This window comes from Ixodes scapularis, unplaced genomic scaffold (assembly GCF_016920785.2).
Source record: "Ixodes scapularis isolate PalLabHiFi unplaced genomic scaffold, ASM1692078v2 PGA_scaffold9__187_contigs__length_104089568, whole genome shotgun sequence".
NCBI lineage: Eukaryota > Metazoa > Arthropoda > Arachnida > Ixodida > Ixodidae > Ixodes > Ixodes scapularis.
The window spans coordinates 84,213,918-84,241,822 of NW_024609884.1; the positions used below are offsets into that span (position 1 = coordinate 84,213,918).

The window sequence follows — 27,905 nt, forward strand, 5'->3', positions numbered from 1 at the left end:
GTATATTTGTGCTTTTTTTATTACTTGTCCTTACGTTTTTTTTAAATTGAAAAAATTTAGATAAAATCTAGTGTTCAAGGAAATATTGGCTACACTCTCGGAACAGAAGACTGTCAACGGATAGTTTCGGTTTTGGTTTCTCTGTTGTGCATCTGTCGTCTGCTATGCAGAGCGTAAGTTCGCCTGCTTCTTGCTGAGGGGTTGCGAGTATGTCAGAACGCCGAGCTCTTGTTACTAATTGAACAGAACAGTGGGTAGACCTCAAGGTATCTAGCATCGAGGTTTACCCACTATCCTTTCAATCGAAGCCAATCAGAGCTCGGCATCAGTCTGATGTCACCGCAACTCCTGCTCAGTTGTGGACACTGATCTGTGGTTGTGGAACTCCCGCGGAAGGGGGTACCCCCCCCCCCCCCCCCCCTCACTCACTTCAGTCCGCCTCCCATTGTTTGAAACGCAGTCTAGATTTTCATTTCCTAACTGTGTGTTTTATAGAGCAGAGTTGGAACGCCATCTAGACGCTGTGCTTCGAAACGTACGTACTCCATAGAATACAATGTAGTTACCATAGAGGCCATCCGGCGAGTCGAACGACGGGAGGCGAGTCGTGGTGAGTGAGGAGTGGGGTTACTGCCCGTGCATGCAGCGTCTATGAGCAGTTTTCGTAACTGAGCCACTGAGCAAGCTGCTCGCGCGCAAGAAGCAGACAACTTGCTCCGTTCTCGCGTATCACTGCTTCAGTATACAAACAATGCAAATAAGATTGGTTTAGAGGCTTCGGAAACACTTATGGTTTGCAAACAAAAAAAAAAAAAAAAAACACGCAGACAAAATGAAAAGAAAACGATGATTTTACTGAACAAAAGGTCAGGACTCAAACGAGTTTGTGTTGGTTAAACATTTGACCAAAAAACCCCGAGACTGGGACGAGAAGGGACGGAGAAACAGAAAGTTTTGAGACTTTGTGTTTCTCTGTTTCTTCTCATCCCAGTCTCGGGGCTGTAGTCAAAGGATTTTACCTTTATTTTTCAGAGAAACTGCCAAAAAATGTCAACGTCATAACCGTATCACGCTACTGTTGAGGCTCTCAACTCGTCAAGCACAAAGTTGGGGCCGAAATTCACGGAGCGCACCGATTGGACTATCACGACGATGACTTCGCGCTTTTGTCGCCAGCGTCCAATGGGCGCGCTCCGCGAGCTTTCGGCCTTTCGGCTCCAATTTTGTGTCTGGCGAGTTTAGGGCCCCTGGGTTCCGCCAATTTTCAAATACGCCGTAAAGCCTCCTCGCGGGTTATATTAAACGACAAAAACGAAAAACCAAAGCCGAAACGTTTAATTCCATTGTAATATTATTATTCATACAATAACTGTTTAAAGTTAAAACCAAAACTGTTTTTGAATTGGGAAAGTGGCGCAAAATTCAAGGCAAGTTTAAAATATTTTTCACAAAAAACATCAGGCTAGGTGACGCAAGTTATCATTCATACAACTGCCAAAGGCTTTGCAACTGCTATCCACCCGTTCATGCTCGTCCTCTTTGCTTTGACGGCTTTGACTTTGACCAACGTTGGCTTCGAGTTCGTTGGCTTTGACCAGTCCAGTGGCTTCGGCGAATTTGTCGCTTGCTTGATGCACGTGGTTGTACCCGGGGGTTTTGCGCTAGTCTGTACTGTCTGCCTACATTATAAGTTAATTGCGAAACGCTAATTCGAAATATTCTCATATCCACATCGTTAATTCTCATTTGTGCGCTAGACAAAGTCTGAACGTTGACAATGACAAATGAAGACGAGCAACAGGACGTTTCCAGCAGCGTCTCACCCCTCGACGCGAAGATCATCAAGCAGATTGAGGTAAGCCGACATTTATGCAGCTTACGTTCACTTCAGAGCTCCTGCGCTCTCCGCTATTAGTTTTACGCGAGACTGGCTAACGTACATTTGAGTCAGCAAATGACGTGCAACGAGGTCTGGCCGCAGCGGTGGCGCCCAACCTGGTGCTGCCGGCGGTGTCGCGACGTGGTTGACATGACGGTTGGATAATAAAACGCGTCGAAAAAAAAAATTTTTTTTTCCTAGTTTGGTTAGGTGCGGTTGAGTTTCTTTGGGGGATCGCGTAGAGTTTTTGGACAGCGAAATGTTCACTTTCGTTTTTAATGGATTGCTGTGTTGCTGGTAAAGGAACTACCCGCGTGCACTAAGGCGGATTTTTATTTTATTATTATTATTATTATTTTATTGAACCTTGCATATTGTATTTAGAACCAGTGCTTAAACTTTCTGCGGCGTGTGCAATGATTTCGCTTCTCGAAAGTAATAGCTGTCAAAAAAAGTCAGGGAAAAAACTTCCAGCCTTTCCATTCTGGTGAAGAAAGAAGACCCGCGAAGGGCTGTACTACGTTGGGAATGAAGTATTGGCCGGCCGCAAGTCGGCAAGCCAGAGTGAAAAGGCTCGAAAGTCTGCCGCGATCTATGAGCGACGGCGGCAAGCAGACAACCAGCAAACACAACTCTGGACTACTACCGCCATCTCTGAGTGACGGCGACAACCCGAGTGTTGTGTCGACATTTCTGTGCGGACGGACACAATCCTAAAAAAAGTAGCCTTAAAAAAAAAAAAAAAAAAAAAATGTTGCCATGGTTTTTGATTGGTTGGCTAAAGTCATGTGACAGCAGCCGCTTGTTTTTCTGACTGAGCCTATGTGTTTACAGAAATACCAAAGCTATCTGTGTGGTGCCGGCATTTTTGTCGTCTAAATACCATTCAGCTTCAAGGTGTAAAACTGCATCAGGATTGCAATGCTGTAGCATTTCATTCATTTCATTTATTAATACTGTCAACCCACACAGGGTTCTTACAGGATGAAATAAAAATACATAACAAACACATACAGGTCGCTGGTAAAATATAAGAATTTTCCTGTGACAAGAAATACAAAATAATATAATGCGTTGGCCATTGAAACACACTCCCAGGCGCTGGAGAGGAGGATAAATACATAGGTAGCTTTCGTAGATAGTTTCCGCTCTCTCGCAACATTCTCCGCAACCCGCTACGAGATCCGGGAACTCTGCAGTTGAGGCCAGCGGCGCACTTGTGCATTAGCGCGGCGTCTTTGTTGTGGGGAGCGTAGCGAAGTATTCAAAAAGATATTTACAAAAACTTCCTAATGGGAGAGGAGGTGCAACATTCGAACCTGAATAAAAGGGGAAAGTGAGTTGTGGAGTACCCATCAGTTGTTACTGTTCCTATATGGCACTAGTAGTGTTAAGCAGCACATTCGCCTCTGCTGTGGGAGGACACCCCCGTTAAAATTTTCAAACCCACCTTAAAAATTCAGAGCTAAGACCACCCTCAACGTCGACAATGCGCAGCAAAAATACACCTCAAGACTTGGCTTCCTTGGAGGAGGATCCCCAAAATCTCATCCTGTACACAGAGGCCACACTGAGCCCTTCAGGGTCAGTGCCATTGCATTTGATTCACTTAGAGAAGATTGAACAGAGACAGGGTGTCTAGCGACCGGGAAAACCGGAAATTGTCAGGGAAAGTTTAATTACTGGGAAAAATCGGGGAATTGTCAGGGATATTGTCAAAAAGCGAACCCAGTCGGGGAAAATGAGCCGGAAATGCCATAGACTACCCTGAGCAAAGTATTGAGGACTTCGGGACAGAAAAATTTGCGACAAATTCTGCTTAGAACGGAGCGTGGGCTCTGCTCATCCAATGTAGAGTGTGCTACCCGATGCAAAGGGAACAGCCGACAAATTCAGTCCAAACCTTGGATTGAATTGGATTGAGGGTGCGACAATAGGCTAGATTCAGTTAGAGCTACTAGAACACACTGTACTACTAGATTTAGTGACAAATGGGGAAGCCACAGACGCCAATCCAATCCAAGCCTTAAGCAAAAGTATCCAAAAGTGTGCATCTGGCAGAAGTGGCCTCACTGACGATGTCGGCGGCAAGAAAGCGCTCATTTAATCCAGACTGAAAAAGTCCGAATATTTCGGAAAATGCAAGTTGGATTCAGCCCATGCGGAATGATCCTCACACTGCTTGATGCTCAATGCCTTATGTTTTAATGGTCTTATAGACCAATTCATCCTCCGTCGCATGGGCGCCGTCATCTTGGAATCACGTGACGCGGCACCCATTAGGTTGCTTCAACTTGTTGCTCCACTCTCCCCTCCGCGGCTTGTTGCGTTTCACTGTGCTTTCTTCCCTTACTTCGGAAACTGCAGTCCGATATTTCTACTTGACGACTAAGACATCACGAGGGTTCAAAGGTCTGAGGTCTGTTTACTAATAGCGGCGCAACATTCACAATAAGAAGCACATATATTTCCGAAGGCGTCAAGAATAGTCAGCACAAGAAGACTATCTGTATATCCTGAAAGTATCGTCCTTTGTATTCGTAATATATCGAAAACAGTTTCTTTTGATTATGTGGGGAAACTCGCGGAGGAGATAGACAACGAGCATTTAACTTGCATTTTATCTGAGGCTAGGAATAATGATATGTATACATCGGGCAATTTGTTCCTTCATAATATCACACCTATGTGTGTATGCAGTTCTCAATCTTTTTTTTTTTTTTTGGCGTTGTAAACATTCGGTTGGCCGGTTTAACTATGAAGTTTAAGAAATAGTACACCGTGCTCATTCCTATTTCGACGGTCATTTAAGTGATTTATTGGTTATCTTTAGATAACCAGTTCAGTCCACTTAATCTATTTTAACACATCTGTCATCTGTACACAATATCATCCCATCGTCCTTAGATGTGGCGCCGCAGGCCTTCCTGGTATGGGCTACTTGCCTTTCTGCGGCACCGCGGTTCTCCTGAACCAAAATAAATATTATTATTATTATTATTATTATTATAGCTGGAACTTCTCGCGTAAGAAACTACCACAGACAGCTTAACAGTAGCAAGTTTCAGAATAGCGTACACAAAGAAATAACATTGTTTCTATTATCCAAGACACGGTTTGGGCTCTGCGCATGCGCAATAATGAAAACACTTTTTTTTTTTTTGCGTACGTAGTTTTATTTTTTGCCGGTATCTGGGGTCTGCAATATTTGACGCCGAAAAAAAGCCGTTTGCATAACAATCACCCTAGTCCAGAATTGTCGATGGCAAATAAAGGTTTACTTTTAGTGGCTGGCGACGCCGAAATTTACAAACCGAATCTGTTCAAACAAATAAATATTTGCTTACACAGGTCCGTGAAGTAGTGCACAGCGCTAGTATTCAGCCAAAATTTCCAAGGTATTTCTCCTGCACCTTTTAATGCCAGATTTAATTTGACAGGTCTCTCACCTTTATCATATCTTGAGTAAACAAATGTTCATATAAAAATAATTTACTTCCTAGGGCCAATATCGCGAAATGCTGCTTATAAGTACTTTAGCACGGTTGATAATTTAAGAAATTTCCTACTCGGCCTGTCAAAATATGCTCAAGTACTGTACTAAAAAATAAAAAAAAAAAGAGGCCGAGACGATACTATTTGTTTATATAAATGGTCTGCGTCATTTCATGATACTTTTTTTGTCTGCGAGGTTCACTAAAGGTTGGGTGTCCACGAAAACCAAACAGTGAGTAGTAAACTGGCGGGTTCATCTGTTCTGCCCCGATTCAGCACATGGCTAATCAAGCTGTCGACATGCTTGGTTACATTCACGTGTTAGTCTCTTCATTAGTTGTCTTTTCTGGAAACTAGTGTTATCGGGCACGGCCGTAGACGCTGGTAATCCTCCCTGTACATCAGTCAGGCGCTTCGCAGCCGACCATAATCAGATACATCAAAGCAGTTGGTAAAAAAAGCCCACACTTTGGGCTAAAAAACACCTAGTAGTCCTCGAAGTGACTCATACCAGTTTCATTGGTTGTGTGCTTCAATTAAATTAATTGTATCACAAAATCAAGCAAAAACCACGCTAAATACCAACATAGCCGCATGCACGTTGAAACCGAAACCAACCAAATCGAAGCAACCTAATGGCGCCGAGTGCATCAGCGCCCTCTATCCACCGGTGAGGCAACTACTAAAATGAAAGGTCTATATATTTAGCCGCCTCTACAGCGGTCAGGGAATTTCACCTAAAAATGTCGGGAAACCTTAAAAAGTCTGGGAATTTAAAATAATAATTTGCTAGACACCCTGAAAGAACCAAATGATGCCCCTGACTCCCAGCCCCAAGACTGCAGGGCCCTTGACCATCTGCGATGCATTAAATTCTAATATAAATTATCGCGGCAAAGAAGCCCCCGTTTTTACCGACTCCAAGGAGGGGATATGGGAATGTGAGTGATTGACCAGTTGCAATCGCTCACTTTCCTACTGCTTTGTTAGGAGGACATGTGTAAACATCCAATCGAAAGCTTGCGCAAGGTGGCGGAGTTTGTGGGCGTGGAAGCCAGCGGTCTTCGCTGGCTTCCACGCCTACCAATTGCGACTGGTCAATCGCGTCGTTCATGAAATCAAGGCTCTCGCTAAGACCCTTTTGGCCCATGGAAATCAGGTCAAATTCACATAAATCCTTGGCCATGGCGATATGCCACGAAACGAGAAGGCTGACGCGGCCGCGAGGGATTTACTATACGCATCGACACCCTCACAAGGCCCCGTTCACCCTTCCGTCCCAACTAACAATTCCATCCACCGGACCCAGAAGAACTCGGACGGGAAGCCAGGACGTCCCGAAAGACTCGCCTGGCTGCATTGCTGCCCTGCGATGACTTACTCCTCACCTTTGGGTGCTCCAGATGTGAACGGGCCTGCCTTTGCAGGTTACAAACACAACCATCCGTCACTCCTGCTTAGTTAGCTAAATTCCACAAACCCCTCTCCCCAGGAAACACCGGCTCTAGTCCACTGTGCACACTATTTTGAGTGCCGGCACAGGCACCCACTTGATCTGGGACTGCTCAAAATTCCTTATTCGAAATCTGCTCCTTGGTGCCGTGTCTAGGGTTACCAGCCCTTGAATAAAGGAAGTCTGGACGGGGAGGAGGCTGGGGCTGGGGGCTGTGTATACACTAACATAAGGAGTTAGCAGTATGAGTTCCTTCTTTATTGCAGCATCTTACAGTTTCACTTCCAGATAAATCCGTCGTTCCTTTATTGCTGTGGCCTCTGGAAGCCTTTACTTCTCTTGACTAAACGCTGCTCGCAACACTCGTAAAAGTTGTCTCTGCCTGGACAAGTTCGACACGCATGCGATTTCTTTTGTCTTCTCACAAACTGTTCATAGCCAAGAATAGAGTCTCAACAGGGGCGTAAACTCCGGCGTAAACTGTTCACACAAGAAAAGCTCAAGAGCACAATTTCCAACCTTTCTATCGTAGCAACGGTGAAAACATGCAATAAGTGCAGCGCAAGGGAGACACAACGGGTTTATACAAATGATGGTGATAACAGGCGCTGCTCACCACGGCACCAGTGTCGCCCCGATTTTCAGCTTGCCGTGGCTTGCATGCTGAAGTGGCTAAAGCCTCTCGTAGCCACTATAGCATTGCTTTGTGCGATTCATGCTCTTCGTGTTTCACAGCGTGACTCGTTGTTGGGCGTGTGTTGGATGACATATAAAATTTCTAACTGGACGGTCTGAACCAAATCCGGGACATATAACTGTCCCGTCAGGGACGATGAAGGACTTGGGACGCTTTACGAAAAGTTTGGACAGTCCTGCAAAATTCGGGACAGCTAATGACCCTAACCGTGTCCCTGCAGTGCCGCCCTCAAAGCTACATGGAGTGGACGAGCCCCCACCCCACTATACCTCCCGACCACTGCGAGCAGATCCTGGATTCTCTGCTTTCTTGCGTGGCAGAGGCCAATCTAACTCATGATATCTATAGTCCGTTGAAACTCAAGAAGTAGGGCAAGGGAAAGGAAGGCCAAGGAGGAGGAAGCAGACGGAACACGGGAGAGGAGAGGGGAGACCTCCTCCTCTCTCCAGCATTCCGTCTGCTTCCTCCTCCCCGGTCTTCCTTTCCCTCGCCCTACCTTCTTGAGTTTCAACAGACCATAGTCTCCCATCTTTCCACCCATTCCATTTCCCTCCCCTTTTCCCTGCCTTCCCCTCCAGATGGCTTAAAGCGATGGTGAACCGGAATTTGGATTTCAGAAAACAATGCAGGAGCTGTAGGCGGGACGCTACTGTCCCTACAACACTACTCGTAAGGCGATATCTCGAATCGACGGCCAAATTTTTGGGGAAAAAGGTTGCGATTGAACGAAGCCGACGAGGCGCGTGATGTCAAGATATCTCGTTTTCTCCTCTCTTCGTTTCGCCCCCTCAAGGCGGCGAGGCAAAGAAGATGCGAGGCCATTCCCTCTCCTTCTCAGAGAAACAAGACATGAACATATCTGTCAAATGCGCCTCCTTTTTTTTTTTTAATACGGTCATTTGTTCGATATATCGTTGTATGAGTGATGTGATGTTTGTAGCATCTTGTTGCACGCTTTTGCCGCCGTGCTTTGTGAAATCCAGATTTCGGTTCAGCATCCCTTTAAGTCGAGAGATACGGAGTGTATCCATTTTTCATGTAAATAAGCATTTCAAATCATCAGTTCCCCCGTCGCCCCCTCTGTTTTCCCCTTTTGTCAGCTTTTAAATTTCTCGTACAAAGAAGTGAAAGCAAAATCATTCAGATGACTTTTGTTCATATTTTATTGGCTGAGGCTACATCCACGCGTGGGGACGTAGCCAAGTCGGGAGGAGATAAGGCTCCATCCATGCAAAAGGTCACGTGAGTGACTGTTTTATGTACATATTATGCTTTCTTATGAGTAAATATAGGATATAAAAATAAAAGGGTTAGATTTATTGTTGTATTAAAGTTAATATGTCACGTGACCTTACAAATTTTTAGTCAATTTATCAATTTTGTACTGTTTTCTAAGACTAATTGCAAATATCATGCGTCGTAAAAATAGTAGATATAGATATCTTTATAGTTATTTTGTCCAGGAGTCACACACACGTGTGGGTGGCATGCGTGCCATCCGTGCGTGTTGCGCGCAGCAATGTGGTGCGGGCTTGGGTGGCTCGGTGCGGGTGTGGCCTCCGGGGCCTTTGCCCATGTGTGCATCGCTGCTGAGGTTAGGTGGTGAGGCTTCGTCGCGTGTGTGGTTGTCTTGGTTCGAGGCGTTTTAGTGTAAGCTTATGTGCATCAAAGGGGACAAGTGCGAGCCCACCGCTCCGTATGTTTTTGACTTGTGCGCACACTTACAATCTCTCAAAGATTGTGGGAGAAGGGAAAACATGCATTAGTCCGAGTAATAACAAACATTCTGAGAGCATTCAGTCGATGAAACTGGGTGGAAGATTCCAGAGACAGTTATTTCCATGACAACAGTAGCCGATGCACAGATGCCCCTCGTCCATGAGATCACCGATGAACACGAAACCCTTCTTGCGGCAGAACTCCTCCAGGAGCCAGGTCACGTCTCTGTGCCGAACATTCAACGCCTGGATCTCGGCACTCTGACTATGCTGACACTTCAACGAAGAGAATTTTTTCTCCCGCCTCGGAAGGACGGAAGGCGATCTGCATTGTCAGATTGCGTTCCAAGATCTGAGCGGCCAGATGACGGTACTTGTCAATGTACGCACTGGCACAAACGCTGGTGTTGTTTGTGCCTACGTGCAAAATGACAACATCAAAATTGAGCAGGGCGTCAGACATTTTGGAAAACAAAGCCTCGATCCTAATGCCACTAAATGCCCGCACTTCGACAGCCACCCAATTATTCGATGGGAAATACTGGGACAAATATTTCACCATCAAATCCTTGGCAACCAAAACTCGAGGCATGTCAGAAGCGCGACTGTGCTAGTACACAAAGGGCCAAACTCCTTGACGGAGACAACAAGAAAAAAGAAAAGCTTCAGAGAAAGTCAAATTTGCTTGCGGAAGACCAGGCACAGTCCACGCATGGCAAGAATGCAAGGAGCAATGGCCACCAAGCACATGGCAAAACAATGGGAGGCAAGACCGTAGGTTGATTCCTGCGTGGATGGAGAGAAGACGGGAGGAGAATTGCCTCCGTCCACGCAGGAAGTGACGTAGTGTGTGGATGGAGCCCTATCTCCTCCCGACTTGGCTACATCCCCGCGCGTGGATGTAGACACTCCCTATTTTATTTCTTCACGAACACAAAACAGCACAATAAGGATATATTTACATATCACATATTGCAACACAGAACAAAAAAATAGCCCAAAGGAAACTTGTGAAGTAAATATATACAACATTCAGCATGGATATGTATTGTACTCCAAATTACAGCATACTTCTCGAAGATACTGACGTAACAAAATAAAAAGATCCATAATTATGACAGGAGACGAACAGACATGGGGACAAACACACACGTTTCAAGTTTCTCTCTAAAGTGTCACATGTGTGTTTGTCCACCTTTTGTCGTCGGCTCGCCTATCTGTTAGCTTTGTTTTCAAAATATCCATCGAGGTTATTCACCTGTGGCATGCGAGTTAATAATCTACACTACATCACTGTTGGCCGCCTTGCTACCTTCCTGAAGTTGGCACAAGATGTTCAATTCTGATAGCTTAATTGAATATTCAAAGAGAATCACCCTGATCATCACTGAAACTTACATTCATCAAGCTTGGTCGGAACAAACGTAAACCACGTGGTCCCTCGGAAACAACGTGGGCAAACAGCAGAAACAAAGTGTTGACTGTCTTCCTTGACTAATTCACATTATATTTGATTTCGCAGTTGCAACGTCATGCACAGCAGCTTCTAGCACATTTTTTTTTGCCTCAGAAACGACGTAACAACTGCGAAATCAAAAGTAAAATAGCAAGATATAAGTCTAGCATTACCCCACCATTTTACAACGCGGTATCGCCCGGGCATTCCCATGCGTGAGTGCAACCACCCGAGTGTCTCATAATCACAAACACGCGAACAGAAGCACGCACCAATGGTAATTGACCTGTCTGGCTCCGCCGCCCACCGCCATCGGTTTCGTTGCACACTACCCTCGCTTTCAAGGACCAAAACGCCACAATATGCAGTGGTTGCTTCTTGGACCCTGTTGTAGCGGTTCGAGGTGCCCTCAGCGGTATTTTTCCGAACTCCGCTGCTGCGTTACCCTGGCTCCGTCGTTGTAGATTTGTCTATTGAACAGGGACGTATCGCCAACTGTTATGTGCTGTCAAATTTGTGCCATTAACGCCACCCCAATTTATGTGCTGCCGACGTGTATTTACGTGACAGTAGACAGCACATGTGTGTAGGTTTTTGCTCATTGCATTGGCTGCTCCTGGTGCATATACACATGGATAATATTGCCTGCCGGAATCTGGCACGATATTGGTTAGAAATACGTTGACGCATCACTGTCCACCAGACCATTACCATAGTGTCACAGGGGTCTCTGAAGAAAGCACAATTCACACTGCATCTTTTCTGCTGCGAGTTCAGTCCAGCAATCGATTGCAAATGCAAACTTTTGTCTTCCTTTTCACATTGCCAGATAACATAAACTGTGTTTTTGCATATGCGGACCATAACTTTTATTGGGTCCTACGGTATATGTGTGTTTTTTTGTGTTTTTTTTTTTGGGGGGGGGGGGTGCTTGTTATTGGACAACATTAATTTTCTGTTTTTTCTTTAAAAAAAAGAGCTTAGTTTATGAAATATTGAAATTTTAGTTACTAATCAATAACTAATCTTGCAGGAAACAGGATGGTTGTCTAATAAGAGTCTCGCTCATTCTCTCCTCCATGGTGGCGTGTTGTTTTCTAAGGTCATCGACGTCACACACTCAATACTAAAAATATACAACAAATATACCCACTTTTTGTGGCCTCAAAAAAAGCTGCAATACGTTAATGGAAAAAAAAAAAAAAAAAGTTGCACAGCCACGTGACATCTGGTAACTTTCTCCTCCATTTTTCTTCTTCCTCCCCAGTTTCGGTTTCGAGCAGTTGCGTATTTGGACTTTATTAAAGATATATGTGAAGCTGTAGCAAAATATTGATTGGGTAGTCTTCGGACACCATTAAAAATTGCCTGGCAAACAATTAAAAAATTTAGGGGGTTGTTAGTGTCCCTTTAACCCATTTGGTACCGCGCGCGTCGCACGCTGCCAAGCCGTCTGTACCACATGTTTTTCCTTTAAAACTGGGCCACACTAGCTTTGCTTGTATAATAAGCTTTTACAGTAAAACCCTGTGCGGAAAACGAGAAAACATGTTCATTTACACGCTTAAGTGGTTTGTTCAAGTCTTTAAATCAATAGGCCTTCAAAGATTCTTCCTCGTATGAAATATTTCGAAGCACTCCATCCTCTGTCGCTTAGGCATCGCACAACCAGTGAGCTCTTGTCGTGATTCGGGCTCAAAACTGCTGTCGGAATCGCTCCCATCGCCGACAGAAGGCTCCGAAAACTCACTATCCTCACCAGACGTCCTGTCAGAAAGGCCACACCGTACACTGGACGCTGCCATCTTCTCCAAGCAGGCAGTGATCGGGCAGGAAAGACGACACACAAAAAACAAGCTCAAACAAACACAGCGAACAGAACGACCCTCGCCATCTGTTAGCAATGTATCTAACTACTCTGTCCTGAGTCTACATTAGCGCGCCATCTATGAATGACTCTTTAAAACAGAAATTCATGCAGACCGGCGAATCGCCGGCTTTGGCAATATGGCCCGACGGCACGCCCGGCAATTCGCTGGCTTTGGTTGTGAATGGGTTAAAGGGAAACCCCGCTTCATTTTTGTTTTTGAGAAAACAATACAGTCTTCTTCAGTATCACCTAGGAAGACCACACATCAAATATTACGACCTAGTTCTGTCTAAACGTTTCTTAAACGGTCCTACAAACTTTGCAACTCTCCAAGTTGCCAGAATCGGCTAACTCTAGCGGGCAAATTGAGGCAGAACCAACTACGGCGTGAAAGCAGCCAACATTGAGCTAAACGTCATCACCATTGCCCCTTTTTGCTTGTTTTTACTTCTCTGGGTAAGCGTAACGGGTGACGTCAGCAACGTTTCCTCTTTTTGGCGCTCAGCGGTGTCCTCGTGATTGGTGTGACGCGCCTCCGCAGCGCGCTTCTCGGGAGCTGTCTCGCCGTGGTCCCGTGATTATTGTCTCGGAGTTTCGTTCACACTACGGACACTACGTGCACAGCCACACGCAGCAGCAGTGCAGTTGTCGTTGAATGTTGTAGACACCAAAACGTGGTGAAGAGTGCAGTGCAGATGACACTTGCGTCTGGAACATGCCCGCCCAAATCCCACCTGTTGTTGCGTAGAAAATCACGTGACATCTCATACCACATGGTAGCCATATTCTTGGCAGCCTGAGGCCAATGTTGCCGGACGGAGCCGAAGTTTTGGTTTTTGATTTCTGCTCTCGTTTAAAATGAAATGTAACAATATATATATATATACCATTTTTCTCGAAGCAAACAACGTCTTTTACTAGGGCTTTTTATTGCGAAATCACTCATCATCCTGAAATCTTCGAAATCGAGCGGAGTTGCCCTTTTTTAAACACACAAGCGTCGGGTATGTTAAAAGAAGGAATTTTTAAGTATTAATGTAAGAGCTCTTAGTTGTAGTGAAATTTCTGAATTATACTGTGGCTATTCTTTATTATAGACTGCGGTATTCTAGCGATATCTTTTTCAAATTCGTGATTTAGCGAGGATACTCGCAAGAAATTTTGTATGAACTGCTCTATAGGTTGATCTTTATTTGAACTTCATTGTTTAGTTGTCACCTTTATATATATTTTTTCTGTTCAAGGTACTGTCAGTAGGGTAAACTAGAACTAAATTAGGTGAAGCAGTAGAAGGAAGCTTGCAAATAACTTGAGCAACTTAGGCTGCATTTTTTTAAGAAGGCATACTTATCGTTCACATGTCTGTATCTGTTATTGTGAGGTTCTACAGACAAAATGTTGTAAATTTTCATAATTTATTCACAAAGGCAGTTTTTTTTTTAAATCTCAGTTAAGAATTTTTGTTTTATTACAACGTTTAGAACTTGAATGGCACATCAATTTGTGTGCTCAAGATTATTCTAATATTATTTTAGTGCAATATACTACTTGGTTTGCATTTTATTTTGTACCTAAAATGACCATTCACAGCAGTCCATGCTGTCCTTCACCAATCAGCATCTTGTTGCCATGCCTAGTGCTTCTGTGTGCAACTAAACAGCTAGTTCTGTGTTTAAAGAAATCAAACCTGCCGTTGCACGGAAGTGTGAAGGCAAAGCTTGCATGTTTTTTAGTTGGATAGGCCAACACACAAATCTTAACATAATATTCACAGTAGTATGAATAAAACTGGAGTGTGTGTGTGCTCCAAAAGGTGCTACAAAATGACTCGGGTCAATCGCATCACTGAAGACGTGTCTTTAAAGGAAATTGCATCGAGCATGATCTTGGAAGTGGCAGACGATTATTAAGCGGAGTCATTTATGCGGTAACACAGGACAGGAGCATGCGTGTTGATGTCTAATAGTTCCATGGACTGTGATTTTAATTCAGGCACTCTTGGCAAACATCTTACTTTTTCTTCCTGTTGCAGTATTACTTCGGCGACTTCAACCTGCCCCGTGACAAGTTTCTACGAGAGAAAGTCAAGCTTGATGAAGGCTGTATCCTTAACCAGATGGAACCCTAGAAGCGGGCTTCATTTTATTCTATTGCATTTTGATTTGTGGTCATTTGTGGACTGGGAATGGGGGACATCTGCTTCACTTTGCATACTGCTCTACTCGGCGAGCTACGTGGAATACGCTTGTTTCATTAAGGACACAATAATCCCAAGAGCATCACCTCGTATGACATTAGTCAGTGATTATTAGCTGCAGTGTCGCAGGCCTTCATGGCATGGGCTAATTGTTTACTTTTCTGTGGCACCTGCTGCAGCTCTGCTGAGCCAAGAAATAATTGAAAAAGGAACAAAGGTGTTGGTGTTTTTCTCTCGCAGATGTTTAAAGGGCCTGGGCAATGATAATAGGTCTGAATGTTATGCATTTTACACAGGTACACATACGCTAGTGTGACCCAAGAACAGGATGTCTGTTAAAAAGATATACAGGATTTGTTTCACCGCAAAAGTAAGCTACATCGTTGAACATACAGTCTCCGCCCGAGTGTGGCGCTAGCGAACGAGATGCGAAAGTTTCAGGGTTTGCTGTTATCTGATTAAAAAGTTGTAAGCAATTTTCAGAAATTTTTAATGACTAAATGATGGTTGACCCGAAGGCCAGAAATACACGAGGATGAATGGCGTCGGCTACCAGGCATAAGCTCTATTTTTCCCGTAGAAAATTTTTGAAAATTGTCTGTAGCTTTTGAATTGGATAACGGCAAACTTTACATTTGGGCCGGACTGCTCGCGCTACGTTCGGGCGGAGCCTGAGCATTTGGCTATGCATTGTTTATTTTGGTGGTGAAAAAAACCTTGTACTTTTTTTTTTTTTTCAGGGACACTGTATATTTGCATGGAACACTACCACTGAGGCAGGAGTTCCATTGTGGCAGTGTAATTTAAAGGATGGCAGGAAACCGTTTTTTTCAGTCTCTTTGCAAAACTTGGAAATATGATCGTTAACATCACGATGCTGATGTAGTTGCGGGAAGCACCCCCCAGTGACAGTCAAGCACAACCTGTGGATTGGGCCACAAGCACCGCGTGAGCACTCGACTTGGTCTCGGTTAAAACCAATGCCTTGGCAGGCATTCGGAAAGGGCCTTGTGTCCAATCACTGCAGTGACGGGAAGAACTGAACTCCAACAGTATCTGAAGCATGGCATGTGCCTTGCGCGTTGCCAACCATTGTACGTGTGCATCACGAACGTAGGCTGCTTAGAGCTCACGAGGCCGGCTGTTCTGGCTGCGAGTTGAAGGGGTGAATGCTACTTGTTTTTCTTAAGCGACTGCTAGTGCTTTGATGTAAAAACTAATTAATGCTTTGTCGACCACTGTCAAGGATTTATTCTGAGCAGTATTTAGCGAAAGTAAGTTTATTGTTGCACGGCCCCTTGAAATTGGTTCCCGTAAGTTCTTGAAGCCACTCTTTTGCCCTGCAACCTGATTATCTTCCGTATTAATTTTTCCCTCAAATTTCCTTGACGCACTTTGCGAAGGGGTCCCCATCGAGACATTGCTGACCTTCAATCGGCTCAAGGTAGGACTCTAATTCGTCCAATCCGACGGGCCTGCCGCCGACACGCTGTCTGGTTCGTTCCAGAGCCTGACTGAAGAAGAGAGCAAAGTCGCAGATGCCGTGCGCCAGTCCTCCCTGCTCGAGGTCAGCGACGACGGAAAGAAAGTACGTCGCAGCCCGGACAAGCCCCTCCCCGAGAGCACCACGGAGCGGCAGCAGAAGCTGGATGAGCTGACGGTGTATGCGGTAAGTCCGCTCTCCTGGCGACTCTGCCGCGGCTGGAGTTCTCACAGGGTCCGCTCTGCAGAAGGGCTTCCCGGTCACGGCCACCATGGACGATTTGCTGGAGTTCTTTGGCCAGTTCGGCCGCTGCCTCAACGTCTTCATGCGGCGCCTCCCCTCTTCCCGCAAGTTCAAGGTGCGTTGCTTGTTTACACTGTCGTCCCGGGCAGCCTGTCAACACTCTGGTTTCGGTGGTCGCTGAGGGGCATCCGGAAGGTGTTGGGGTAGAAAGTCGCCGGGAGATTTTTAACTTAAGGCAGAGAGTGCGACGAGTAACGTGCGCTTTGTGTAAACTACTTCGGAAATGGTGTAGGCTATGGAGTGAAATGGACGCACCTCTTTCGATCGAGCTGTGTTGATCTAAACTTAATTTGCTCTCCTAAATTTAATTTACCATGAGTGAGGTAACAGCCTAAATGCATGCTGCTGCCTCATCCGACAGTCACTGGTTCTCAACCGCTGATGTTTTCGGGTCCCCTTCCGGATCGGCGGAAGTGATGGAGGACCCCAATCACCAGGGGTTGGGGGGAGTATTGTATGATTACAATGACAAAGGGGTAAATGAAGAAAACTAAAAAAACAACTTTGAAGTTCTTGAACTGAGAATGACCTTACTCGCCCAGCGTACCTGGTTTGGTCTATTTGTAAGACAACCAGCATCAATAAAAAAAAATAATAATAATAAAGCTTTATTGCTTGGTTTGACTGATGGTCGAAGGACTTTGGGTCCCTCAAGAAGGCCTTCAGGGACCCCAAAGGGCCTGCTGACCCACATTTGAGAACCACTGCAATAAGCTGTGTCGAGTATCTCCCTGTCCTTTTACCCACATCATCCGAAGAGCCCGTTCTACTGGAAAGAAACCTCAATAACACCATCGAAGACTCTCATTATAAGTGAAATGTTCAGCCCTTCTCCAGTTATGCATGAATTGTTGCTTCGCTCCAGCGATAGTAGATGCGTGAGTATTGTTGTTGCTTGCCAGCATCAGATTTAGCAGCATTCATTTAGGCTAAGGTTGATAAGGAGGTAAAGTGCAGTGGCATAGCCAGGAATTTTTTTTTTGGGGGGGGGGGGGGGGAGGGGGCAGGAAAGGGAAGGGAGGGGAGGGGGGGGGGAGGGAGGGGAGAGGGGAGACTGAGGTGCTGAGGTGACTGGGATGTCCATGACTTCGGGTGCGGAGGAGGGAGTGCGTTTCAAAATGCATTTGCATAATAGAGGGTCGGCTGGATTTCGGGGAGGGGGGAATGAAGCTTTATAAGCCTCTCCCCCTGGCTACGCCACTGGTAGAGCGTGCATTTCAGTGCCTGTTCCACCGTTCTCATGATAGGTACTAGCAGTACCAAAAGGCATTGGTACGGATGTCAAACATGGAAGGTAATATTGAGACTGAAGCGAGCAGAGTGCTGTTGCACCACTGGTTGCACTTAGATCCTCCTCATTTTCAGAGCTATCAAAACACCCATTTTATGGCAAAGACATTTTTGTGTAATGTTTTTAGTAAAATGTTTAAATTCTGCATTGTATGCAACTCATTTGGAATTAAGACAATGGACCTCTCTGGAAACGTTAGTGCCATCGGTGTATGCTCCAGGGCATTATGGGAACTGTTAGGGTGTCGCGCCCTTTAGCCAAGCCAAGTCTAGCCTAGTCGAGCTTTTGCATGCTAGGTAGCGCACGCTACCACTCAAACTACAGCACCATTCTTAATCCCTTCATGCATCCAGGCGAGCTAACAGTCTTTAAACATTGTTAGGATGAGCTGCATTTTTTTTTTTTTTTTTTTTGACAAAGGAAAGTAAGATGAAAACAGAATAAAAGGGTAGCAGCAGCAAGGTATGTCTTGGAGAAACAAAATGACACCTCCGCTGTTGCTTTCACTCAAAAGGAAGCCTCAACTGCACATACCAAGACATCATGCATTTTGTCACTCTTGAACATACGGTATCCTGCCACAGTGTGTTCCGCGGCTGCCCTTGTGTCTTTTTATGTGGTCCTCCGAAAAAACTTGTGGGGGATTCAAAATTGCCAAACTGCTTTCTTAAAGTTAGATAATGAAGAAATAAAACTTCAAGCTCCAAGAACTTTAAAAGCACTAAAACTCATACCTTCAAAGCTCTTTCTTCAAACTTTGGAGAAGTGAAACTCGGGTATTTTGCGACATCCCTATACTTGTTTTAACTTGAGAATGGCAGTAAAGAAAGTTCAGCTTTTCTCACAGCATTACTTACTTCCTCCTCTATGTGGTAAATTAAGGTACTTGTATGTGTACTTTAGATCATTTGAGTTTTTATTAAAACACATAATTTAAATGTTAAATATTTTTTTTGTTTTATTTATATTTTGTAAGAGCTACTTCACACAGCGCTTGAATTTGTTGAGGTGACGTTGAGCATAATCAGCCATCCAAAAAAACTTCCAGCACCTTTGAATGATTGCGCAGCCCTCCCAGCATGAACGGCTCCGAGGGCGGCTGTTTGATACTGTTGTCCAGATACTGCCCTACAGCCCAACTGCACAGAGCCGTAGGGCAGGTGGTGAGTCATTGAGGCCTTTGAAAAGAAAGAAAGGATGGTCTGTGCAGGGCTCGGTGTTCGCCACGTTCGAGAAGGAGGAAGACGCAAAGAGCTTTGTTAGTCAGGAGGGACTCAAGTACAACGAAGTGGAGCTGACGCGGTGCTTCAAGTGAGTGACCTTCGACACCATGCGGTGCTCTCGGGTTATGCCACGTTTAACTTCTTCGCTACAAACAGGGGTGGGCTCGGGAACTCTGCATAAACTATCAAAGCTCTGCTCACAACCCACTTGTTTAACAACTGCAGTCTTGGCGAAAAGCTTAGGCTAGTGTGCGGGTGGAAATAGAGGAAATTGTAGCAGTCCATGTATCTTGAGCGGCACTGCATAATCAATCTACAAACTGGAAATTGTCAGGGAGTTGTTAGGAAAACAGTCATAAAGTTGGCTAAATTGGGAAAAATGACCAATAAAAGTGACGCAGCGATGCACAAGCGAGTTGGACGTCGTAGCGTGCTATAGCGCTAGATGGTGCAATGGCGCGGGTGGGCGGTGCCATACACCACCCGCTTAAAGGGACACTGACACCCCCCAAAATTTTTTTTTCATTTTTTGCCAGGCGCTTCATTATGGTGTCGGGGGACTACCCAATTAATATTTTGCCACAGAGTAGCGTATTTTTTTAATAAAGCCAAAAGACGCAACTGCTCGAAACCGAAACCGAAACCCGACGGAGGTCGGAGAAGTGGAGAGAAGAGAGTGAGTGGCGGAAGTCACGTGGCTACACCCGACCGTGCGTTTTTTTTTTCTCTCCTCTCCGTAGCAGACGACACGACATGCGGCGTGCGATTCTTTTGCAGTTATGTTTGTTCCGCTCGTTGTTCTGTACTCAAGATGAGTTGTTTTGTACATTGAAGAGTTGGAGATGAGTAGTGAGTGCCCGTGGTGAATTTCCATGATCGGCTCCGAAAAGAATACACCCAAGATGTTGCGTGAAGAGCTGGCTCAGATGTCCTGCATCCGAAAAAAAGTGGCATTGTGTGACAGAGTTTCCGAAAGATCAACGGGATCGGGACCAATGGCTGGCTGCAATTCCTGTAGAACAGATACGGGCACCTCGGAAAGCGGACGCTACCTGATTTATATGCTCCTTGCATTTTGTGGAAAGTGATTACATTGGGTTCGCAGGTGTCAAAACGGAAATCCCATACCATTTAATTCAGCGAAGTATCGTCCACAACATTTGTTTGTTATTTTTTTGTTTGTTTCTTCAGTGATGATTGTAAAAAAAAAAAAAAAAGAAAAAGGTATGTAAACATCAGAAAATGTTTGAAAAAAAAAATAATAAAGTTTCACGGGGGATCGAACCCGGTCCTACCGTGTGTGAACCGGACGTCTTTGCCACTGAGCTACTGGGGCATCTATTTTTTGGTGGATCTCTTTCCCTAGTAATAGTTCAGCCGGTAAACTAGAAGTTGGAAAGTTTGCTGTCGATTTTTCTCTAGCAAAAGCACTCCCGGGTCGAAGTCGGGAAGCACCACGCTTTGGGGACATTCGCACATAGTAAAGAAATCGCACGCGTGCATATTCAACTCGAAGTAGACACGTCGTGCTTGACGTTTGCACGAGCGATGTCTTCAGCCCCGAGAAGGGAGCGACGGCTCGGCGACGTCTTCGTGCAAATAGGCTTGGTGGCCGGGCGTGTCGTACGGGATGAATACCGATTCTTTTGATCAGTCCCAAATTTCTCTTTTAACGGTAGACAGAATTCGCCGGTAAAACGAACGACAGTTCTGAAATAGAGGTCCCACGCCCGTCGTCCGCTGCCATCGCCGTCCCCGCGAGTCCCACGATACGCGAAACGACGAACGCACAGAATGCTTCCGGTTGTCTGTGGAACTTTTTTTTCAATCAACGTATTTACAGCTTTTTAGAAGCCACAAAAAATGGGTTTCATATTTGTTTCTATTTTTAATATTGAGTGTGTGCCTTCAGTGACCCACGACTTTGATTAAATTTGGTGGTCGCATCGATACCTTAGAAAATGGCCCGTGACCGCGAAAAAGAGAGTGAGCGAGACTCGAACCGGCCAGTTCTTGATCGGCGGTTTTCGGGCGGAAAGAAACCGATTTTCGAGCCGCAAATTCTGTTCTGGGTAGTAGAGCTCTCATATGTCACGTACAACTAAAAACCTCGGCGAGCATAAATACCCTGTCAGTGTCCCTTTAACGGGAACAGCCATTGTGCCGTCTGGCTGTCGGCACTCTAGACTATCCTCGTATGTGATGTATACTCGTTTTCATGTTTCCTACAGTTGTAGTGTCAAAGTGAAAATATGCGAGCACATAATTGAAAAAGCAAGTTGAATTAGGCTTGTGCCAAGTTATCCAAATAGTGCTTGCCGTACAAAGTGCCGGCACTCAAGGCACTCTTTATTGACATAGAAGTCCATTTCCACAGCAGCACTGCCCGCCATAAGCAACAGATAATCCTGACACATTACAACAGCCCTTTGTTATGACTGGAACTTGGCTGAAGCCACGGCATCCAACTTCGCTCTTTGTAATTTTGGTAGGTCTTTACATGTCGTACTTAGCAGCAGTTACCAGATTTTTCTGTTTTGTAATTGTCATGGAATTTAATTGTGGTGGTCGAAGAAAACCTGGAAATATCGTGCGATTTGACAGAAGTAGTTTGGTAGATCCCCTGCTACCATATAGGCGAAGGCATGTTGGCAAACTGTCTGCTAATCACGTATGCTTTTCAGGAAAGACCATCAACAGGAGAAGAAGAAGGCGAGGGAGGCTCGGGCGGCGTAAGTGTCTCCCTTTTGGGGTCTCGAGCAGTCGACTTACTGAGCTCTAATTTTGCAGGGAGAAAGCGCAGAAGCAACAGAAACAAGAGGAAGCTGCACAGGAGGAGGAGACGGAGGTGGGTCGAGACCGAGCCCTTTGGAAGGGGGGGAGGGGGGGTTCTACCAGTGAGGTCTGGGAAACTGGAGAAAATTGTAGGGGAATTCAATCCAAAGTGCCCAGAGTTGGAGAAGTTGGTTTGTGGAGTATGGGGGGGTGCTCCATTTTTCAGCATGTGCCTGCACTGCAGAGAATTGCACCAATATTGATGGATGTTTCAAATTGTTGACGTAGAATGTCGCGGACGTGTTTTTCAGGGGGCCGTAATAAAACAAATGAGCAATCTGAAAAAAAAAAAAAAAAAAGTTTAAGCAGCTCACTATACAGGGTGTTTCAGCAAAGACTAAAAATCTCTAGAAATAGGGTGGTTGAGAAAAAAAAAAAAGAAACACTTTCCTGGGAGAAACTTGCAGCCATGGCAGATATCGGGTATTGCAAAAACATACTAATTAGCTAAATAATTACCACAAATTTACTAATCCACTTTTCGATTGGTGAGGATAAAGATATGGTTTGAATTAGAAACCTGCTAAGCATCATTGAAAACCACTAAACCAACTCAGTTTAAAAAGATATAAGGCAGGTACAGCATTTTATGGCAATTAAAAAAAAAACAAAAAAACAATCTGGTTGAGTTTCTAGGTTTTGGTATCCTGTTTGAGTGCATGTTTGTGCCAGCGGCCCTGCCCCCCAGTGGCTGAGGTGCTCAACGCATGTGCGCCTCACTTCCATCCTACAAGCGAGGTGAGGTGATAGTTTTGTGCCTCAGCCACATGGGGGCAGGACTGGTGCAAGGATGCACTCTAATAGGAAACTGAAACCTAGAAGCACAAATATTTCTTTGGAATGTCATAAAATGTTGCACCTGCCTAATATCTTTCTAAAATGGGTCGATTTAGTTGTTTTCGATGGTGCTCAGCAGGTTTCAAATTTAAATTGTGTTTATCTTCACTGTTCGAAAAGTTTAGTAATTTTTGTTTATTATTTAGCTAATTAGAATGTTTTGTTGCAATTCCTGACGTCCACTGTGACTGGCAGTTTGTTCCCAGAAAGAGTTAATTTTTTTTCTCAACCTCCCTACTTTTAGCGATTTTTGAAAGTCTTAGCTGAAACACCCGGTATATGGGCAGCCAGCGATATACATATTCCTCGAGTGACGGCCGAGAAATCCTTCCACCCTCTCGGCATCATTGCGTTTGAAGCGACTTCGTTGGTGCCGTTGCGGCCATAGGGTATTTGGTGTTTGGGGCGGTGCGGCTCCTCGGGTATTTTGGCGAGCACCCTGGGAGCACGTCCACCTCGGTGGCATCGACGTCGCGTTCCAGCCTCCGGAGCGCAAGATGTAAGGTTTGAACCCCAGACCCCTTCCCCGGAAAGTCTTTGGGGCGTTGCTCGTAGCCTCGCTCGCTTTGTGATGCGAAGCCCGAGTACGTCCTTTACCCCGCGAGCGCGGTTCGAAAAGCCATGCCCTGGTACGAGCCCGGCGGGACGATTCTGCAGATAGTCCTGGGGTGCCTGCTGCGGCTCGGAGACCTGGGCGAGGGCACCAGCTGGGAGAGCATCAAGCAGGCCCTGGCACCGTACGCCGAGGTGGCCTTCGTGGACTACGCCCGGGGTCGGACAGAGGTACGTGCGTCAAGGTACGGTGCCTGGGAACGAGTCTCCAGCCGGTGCGTTGATCGCATCCAAGAAAGTAGCCTCCCCGATTTGGGCCCAACGACATTGTACGAGCGTCACGCCGTCGCCGGCCATTTTGACGGTGTCGCAGCGACGGCGGTGGATGTGGCAGCGGCCCACTTCACCGCAGATCACACTGCAGCTAGGCAGTCTGAGGAAGTTCGGGCAGTCGGGAGTTGGGATGCCGTGGCAACGGCGACACTCACATTGGCTCGTGCTTTTTGCCGGTACTTCTAGTGCCAACCGCCAGGATCCCGACATCCGAAGGCATGACACTTCAGCTTTTGTGAGGTCATTTGTTGCCGCTTTGGGAACACTTTGGATGCACGGGCAGAATGGGACGCCTAGCGCACTGGTTGGAGACTCGTTTTAGGCACCGTAGTGGAGGAACGGTGCACGGGGGCCTCACCCGGTGCCGTGTGCAGGCGGTGGTGCGCTTTGCGGAGGAGGGCTCGGCCCAGGCGGTGCTGGGCCAGCTGGGGGCCCTGGAGGAGCCCCTGACCATCGACGGCACCCGGGTGACGACGAGCGTGCTCGAAGGGGACGAGGAAGCAGAGTACTGGAAGAAGCTGACTGCGGCCAAGAGGGAGAAGAAGGGCCGGACCAAGGGAGGACAGCGCGGGGCACAGGGCCAGAGGGGCCGGGGAGGTGAGCCCTTCGGTGTGCCTTCGGGGGGGCTCATTGTCCGAGGGATTGCCGATGCACGTCTTAAAGGCTGCTCAATTAAATTCGAAAGACACGTGGAACATCACTCGGTGTTGTCCCTTTATATTGTAGTCTTTCAAATTTGTGATGTATGTCGGTGCGCGTAAAAGGACTGGCATTCATTTGATTTCGGTTCTCGTTACCTCCAACTGTTCCTCTATATTTGGATCGGTGCCACTTTGTTGGCATACAACTCCTGGTTTTGGGTAAAAGCAATCCAGCTGTATGTATGTAGTGTAGTATAAGGCTGCCAAGACCGAGCTTTTCTTAAACACAAAAGGGGAAGGGGGGGCACGCTTATCAGAGAGCCGCAAGCCGCACTTGATTGCGCGAAGAGTTGCTCGCGAGCTGTGCTTCGGCCACCCCTGCTAGAGCATTGACACTTTGTAAATTTGTCCGTCTCTAATTGACACTAAACCTATGAAAAATAACTTTTTCCTTTCCTTTTAATTAGAACAGGCATATCTCAAAATAAAATCTAAAAAAAAAAAAAAAAATTTCCCCCAATATTTGTTACAATACAAATTTTTCAAACTGCGGGGGAAACCGAAATTGTACCCCTGTGTAATGATGATGATAGCTTTTGTACCCAACTATACTCCGTTTCACCTTATGTTGTACCACAGACAAGGCTAGAAGCACGAGCTCATAGAGTTGGGAACTACTCTTAACGCACGAGAGCTTGTGCCGCCGAAATGTGCACTAGAGCAAGGAGCTCGCGCTTGTAGCCTTTCCTGCGGTACATCATAAGGTGAAGCAGAGTATAGTGTGCGCTCTGAGTGTCTAGTGAACTCTGAGCGTACGCTAGTTGGGTACAAATGCTATCATCATCATCATCATCCACAGGGGTACAATTTCGGTTTTGTCTGCAGATAGAAAAATTCATATTGTGACATTGAGCAAGAAAACAAATTTTTTCCTAATTTCTTCTTTCTTTTAAGGCAGATAAGAACATATTCACATAGCATGTCTTGGGGTGACACATTCAATCACTAAGGACACAATCGTGCAAGAAATATTTTTGCCACCTACCTTGGCTATATCTGGGGTTGCATTATGTGTGTTCGAGTGTGTGTATGGCTGATCAGTGGGGCGTTTAATAGTGTCGTTTCCCCCCACCGATTTGTTACAAACATGTATTTATCAATGTTTTTCGGTAAATATTGGAAACCCTAGCGATAATTACTATAGTCTGTGACAGGTTAAGAGTTCAGGGGAAGCTCCTCCCACCTCTTTCCCAACAGACATATACAGTGAGGACCTTCAAAGTGTTAAGGCCAGCAGAGAAGCAGACGGAGTCCGGTGAGGCAGCATGGCAGTGGCATGGCAGTGGCATGACTACCATCTCGCAGAGCGTACCACGACGACTCCAGCATTTTAATGCCGCCCCATAGAAACCACCACAAAACACTCGTATCGCTACGACTTGGCAACGTAGCATGAGCTGGCAGCAAATTGTGACAAAAAACCATCGGTGCTGACCATATTGAGATCGTAGTCTTCGTGCTCATTATAGGCCTATCCGCTTCCACTTTACCAAGCGACCAAGGGGAGGCATATTGAACTTAAGCGGCGACACGATCGTTGGACTCTCATATTATTGCGCAGAAACTACCACGGAGAAAAGCGGATAGCGGGACAACTTTGCAGCTTAAACCCGGGTAGGTGAAAAGCAGAAAATCACCGAGAGAACAGGGTGTCACCGTTACCAAGCACGCTCGCTGCCGTATTGAAAAAAGATAGTTTGTCAAGCTGCAACATCAGTGATGTCAAGAAACCCCTTTAAGAAGACAGGACTCTACAAATATGGTTATGGATGTAATCTCCGTCGCAGAAACCTTTGCGCTCCAGATTTTTGGCAATCCCAGCATATCCATTCTTTCGACAGACAAACAGATTCCTCAAACACCAGCTGCCATCAACATTTGGAGGAATTGGTTTCCGACTGTTGCTCCTTTTTGTAGCCGATCACTACAGCCGGCATGAGCGATCACAACACAAACGATGTACAGAGCGCGACACTGTTAGCGCGAACAAGTGATCGCCGGTTTTTCCAGTTTTTCTCTTTGAAGCCAAGGGATGTCACCCAAGTTATTATTGCTACGGAAAGAGCTCATGTATTTCTATAATGTAAGCGATAACGTTTCGTGCTCGCTAATACTATTTACAAGTAAAATGCAAAAATGCACCGATGTCACGTTCACGCTAACAGTGTTGCAATGTGCAAGAATGCGCATGTACAAAAAAGTTGGGCAATAGAAAGGAATTTTCGTCAGATTGTGTGCTCGACGGACAACTCTGATGGAAACAATGATATTTTATCTTGCAGGTTTTAATTCACCATACCCGTTTCACTGTTATTCCCCAAATCTTAGGTAATTTATTTACTCTGGAGCTGTTTGGAAGGCACCCAGTTCTATCCCCAAAAATGTTTTCTGCGGCAATTAAATCTTTAACTTTCAGCAAAAAGAAAAATTTGGTTTTAGGCGAATTTTGCAAATCTGGTGCAGAGTTATTTGACTGGAAGGGAGCAAGTTTCCTGCTGGCAAAGTGCCCAAAATTGCCGTTTCTCATTGACCTCTTAAAGATTTGGCGTTTCCGGTTAACCTCTTGAGCGGTTGAACTGGAAGTTTAGTTTTTCTCCAAGTTAGTACTAAAACTAAGCTGCCCTTTGTGGATAGTTTTTAAGTGCCCCTCATACAATGAGCTGCACTTTGCGATAAATTTATACTCTGGTAATTGACAGAGGGGTGCATTATATTTTGGTACTTCAAATTGTTTTAGATGTTTGAATTTTTGTGTGTATCGTGAAAGGGGTTGTTGTTAGACAGATCCAATTGGTTGAATTGTTTGGGTGCCAACTTGTCTTTTAGCTGGTATTGCGGCCATTTGCAGGGAGACAAGGCGGCAGAAGGGGTAGGGGTCAGGACAAGAACGAAGCCAAGCGAGGTGCGGCAGACAAACCAGCCGGCGACACACCCGCCAAGAAGGCCAAGACAGAAGAAGCCGCAGACTAGGCACCCCTCCGCCCATTGTCAACCATTCTTTGATTTCATTCAGCATTTGTCAAAGAATAATACATTTATTTTCATTGAATCCTGCACAGTGTCCTTCGAGTGATGCTCAGGACTGTCTAATTGTTGGCCGATTTCATTGTGAACCTCGGCTGCAATCTGTCTCCACCTTAGCAGTGAAGATGCCCCCAGCCGAAGATGCGATTGCCTCAGTAGCCGAGATCAGTGTTTGGCCTACCTGGCTATTAAACCATATGTTGCTTATGTGAAAGCACTGTGGATTCCAGAGAAATGCACAATGATACAAGTAATTGTAATGCTGCAAAAAAATTTTTTTCTGTTTAGTTGCAGCAGGGTGGTGCGTTGAAAGTATCAACTTTGTGTCGGTAAAAATAAACTGGCTAAATTATGCTGTGTTGAAGTGTATATTGGATTCCAGTGGCTCTGGTACACTGGGCACTTTGTCTGCCGACAAGGATCGAGGCCCGCAACTACGTTTTTTAAATGCGATAGCATTTATAGGGTCACCAGACCACAAGATTGTGCGTCTGTCTTTCCATGCATCCATAAGCACACAATTCAGAGGAAAATCTATGAAAGAATGTATAATTCGGA

The 27,905-nt window shown here is 45.6% G+C and overlaps 1 protein-coding gene across 2 annotated transcripts; it reads left to right on the plus strand.

Moving 5' to 3' along the window:
* Positions 1-494: 494 nt before the first annotated feature.
* LOC8042898 (lupus La protein) lies at positions 495-27,706 on the plus strand. Of its 2 annotated transcripts, XM_042287487.1 has the most exons (12): positions 495-610; positions 1,758-1,855; positions 14,601-14,670; positions 16,169-16,209; positions 16,273-16,434; positions 16,496-16,606; positions 19,053-19,153; positions 21,750-21,797; positions 21,856-21,913; positions 23,395-23,520; positions 23,997-24,219; positions 27,172-27,706. In XM_042287487.1, the coding sequence occupies exons 2-12, from the start codon at positions 1,778-1,780 to the stop codon at positions 27,291-27,293; spliced, it is 1,140 nt and encodes a 379-aa protein (XP_042143421.1). In that variant the 5' UTR covers positions 495-610; positions 1,758-1,777; the 3' UTR covers positions 27,294-27,706. The 2 variants fall into 2 exon arrangements, with proteins under 2 accessions (XP_042143421.1, XP_029847502.1); XM_029991642.3 differs by lacking the exon at positions 495-610 and having other exon boundaries at positions 1,524-1,855.
* The last annotated feature ends 199 nt before the right edge of the window (positions 27,707-27,905 follow it).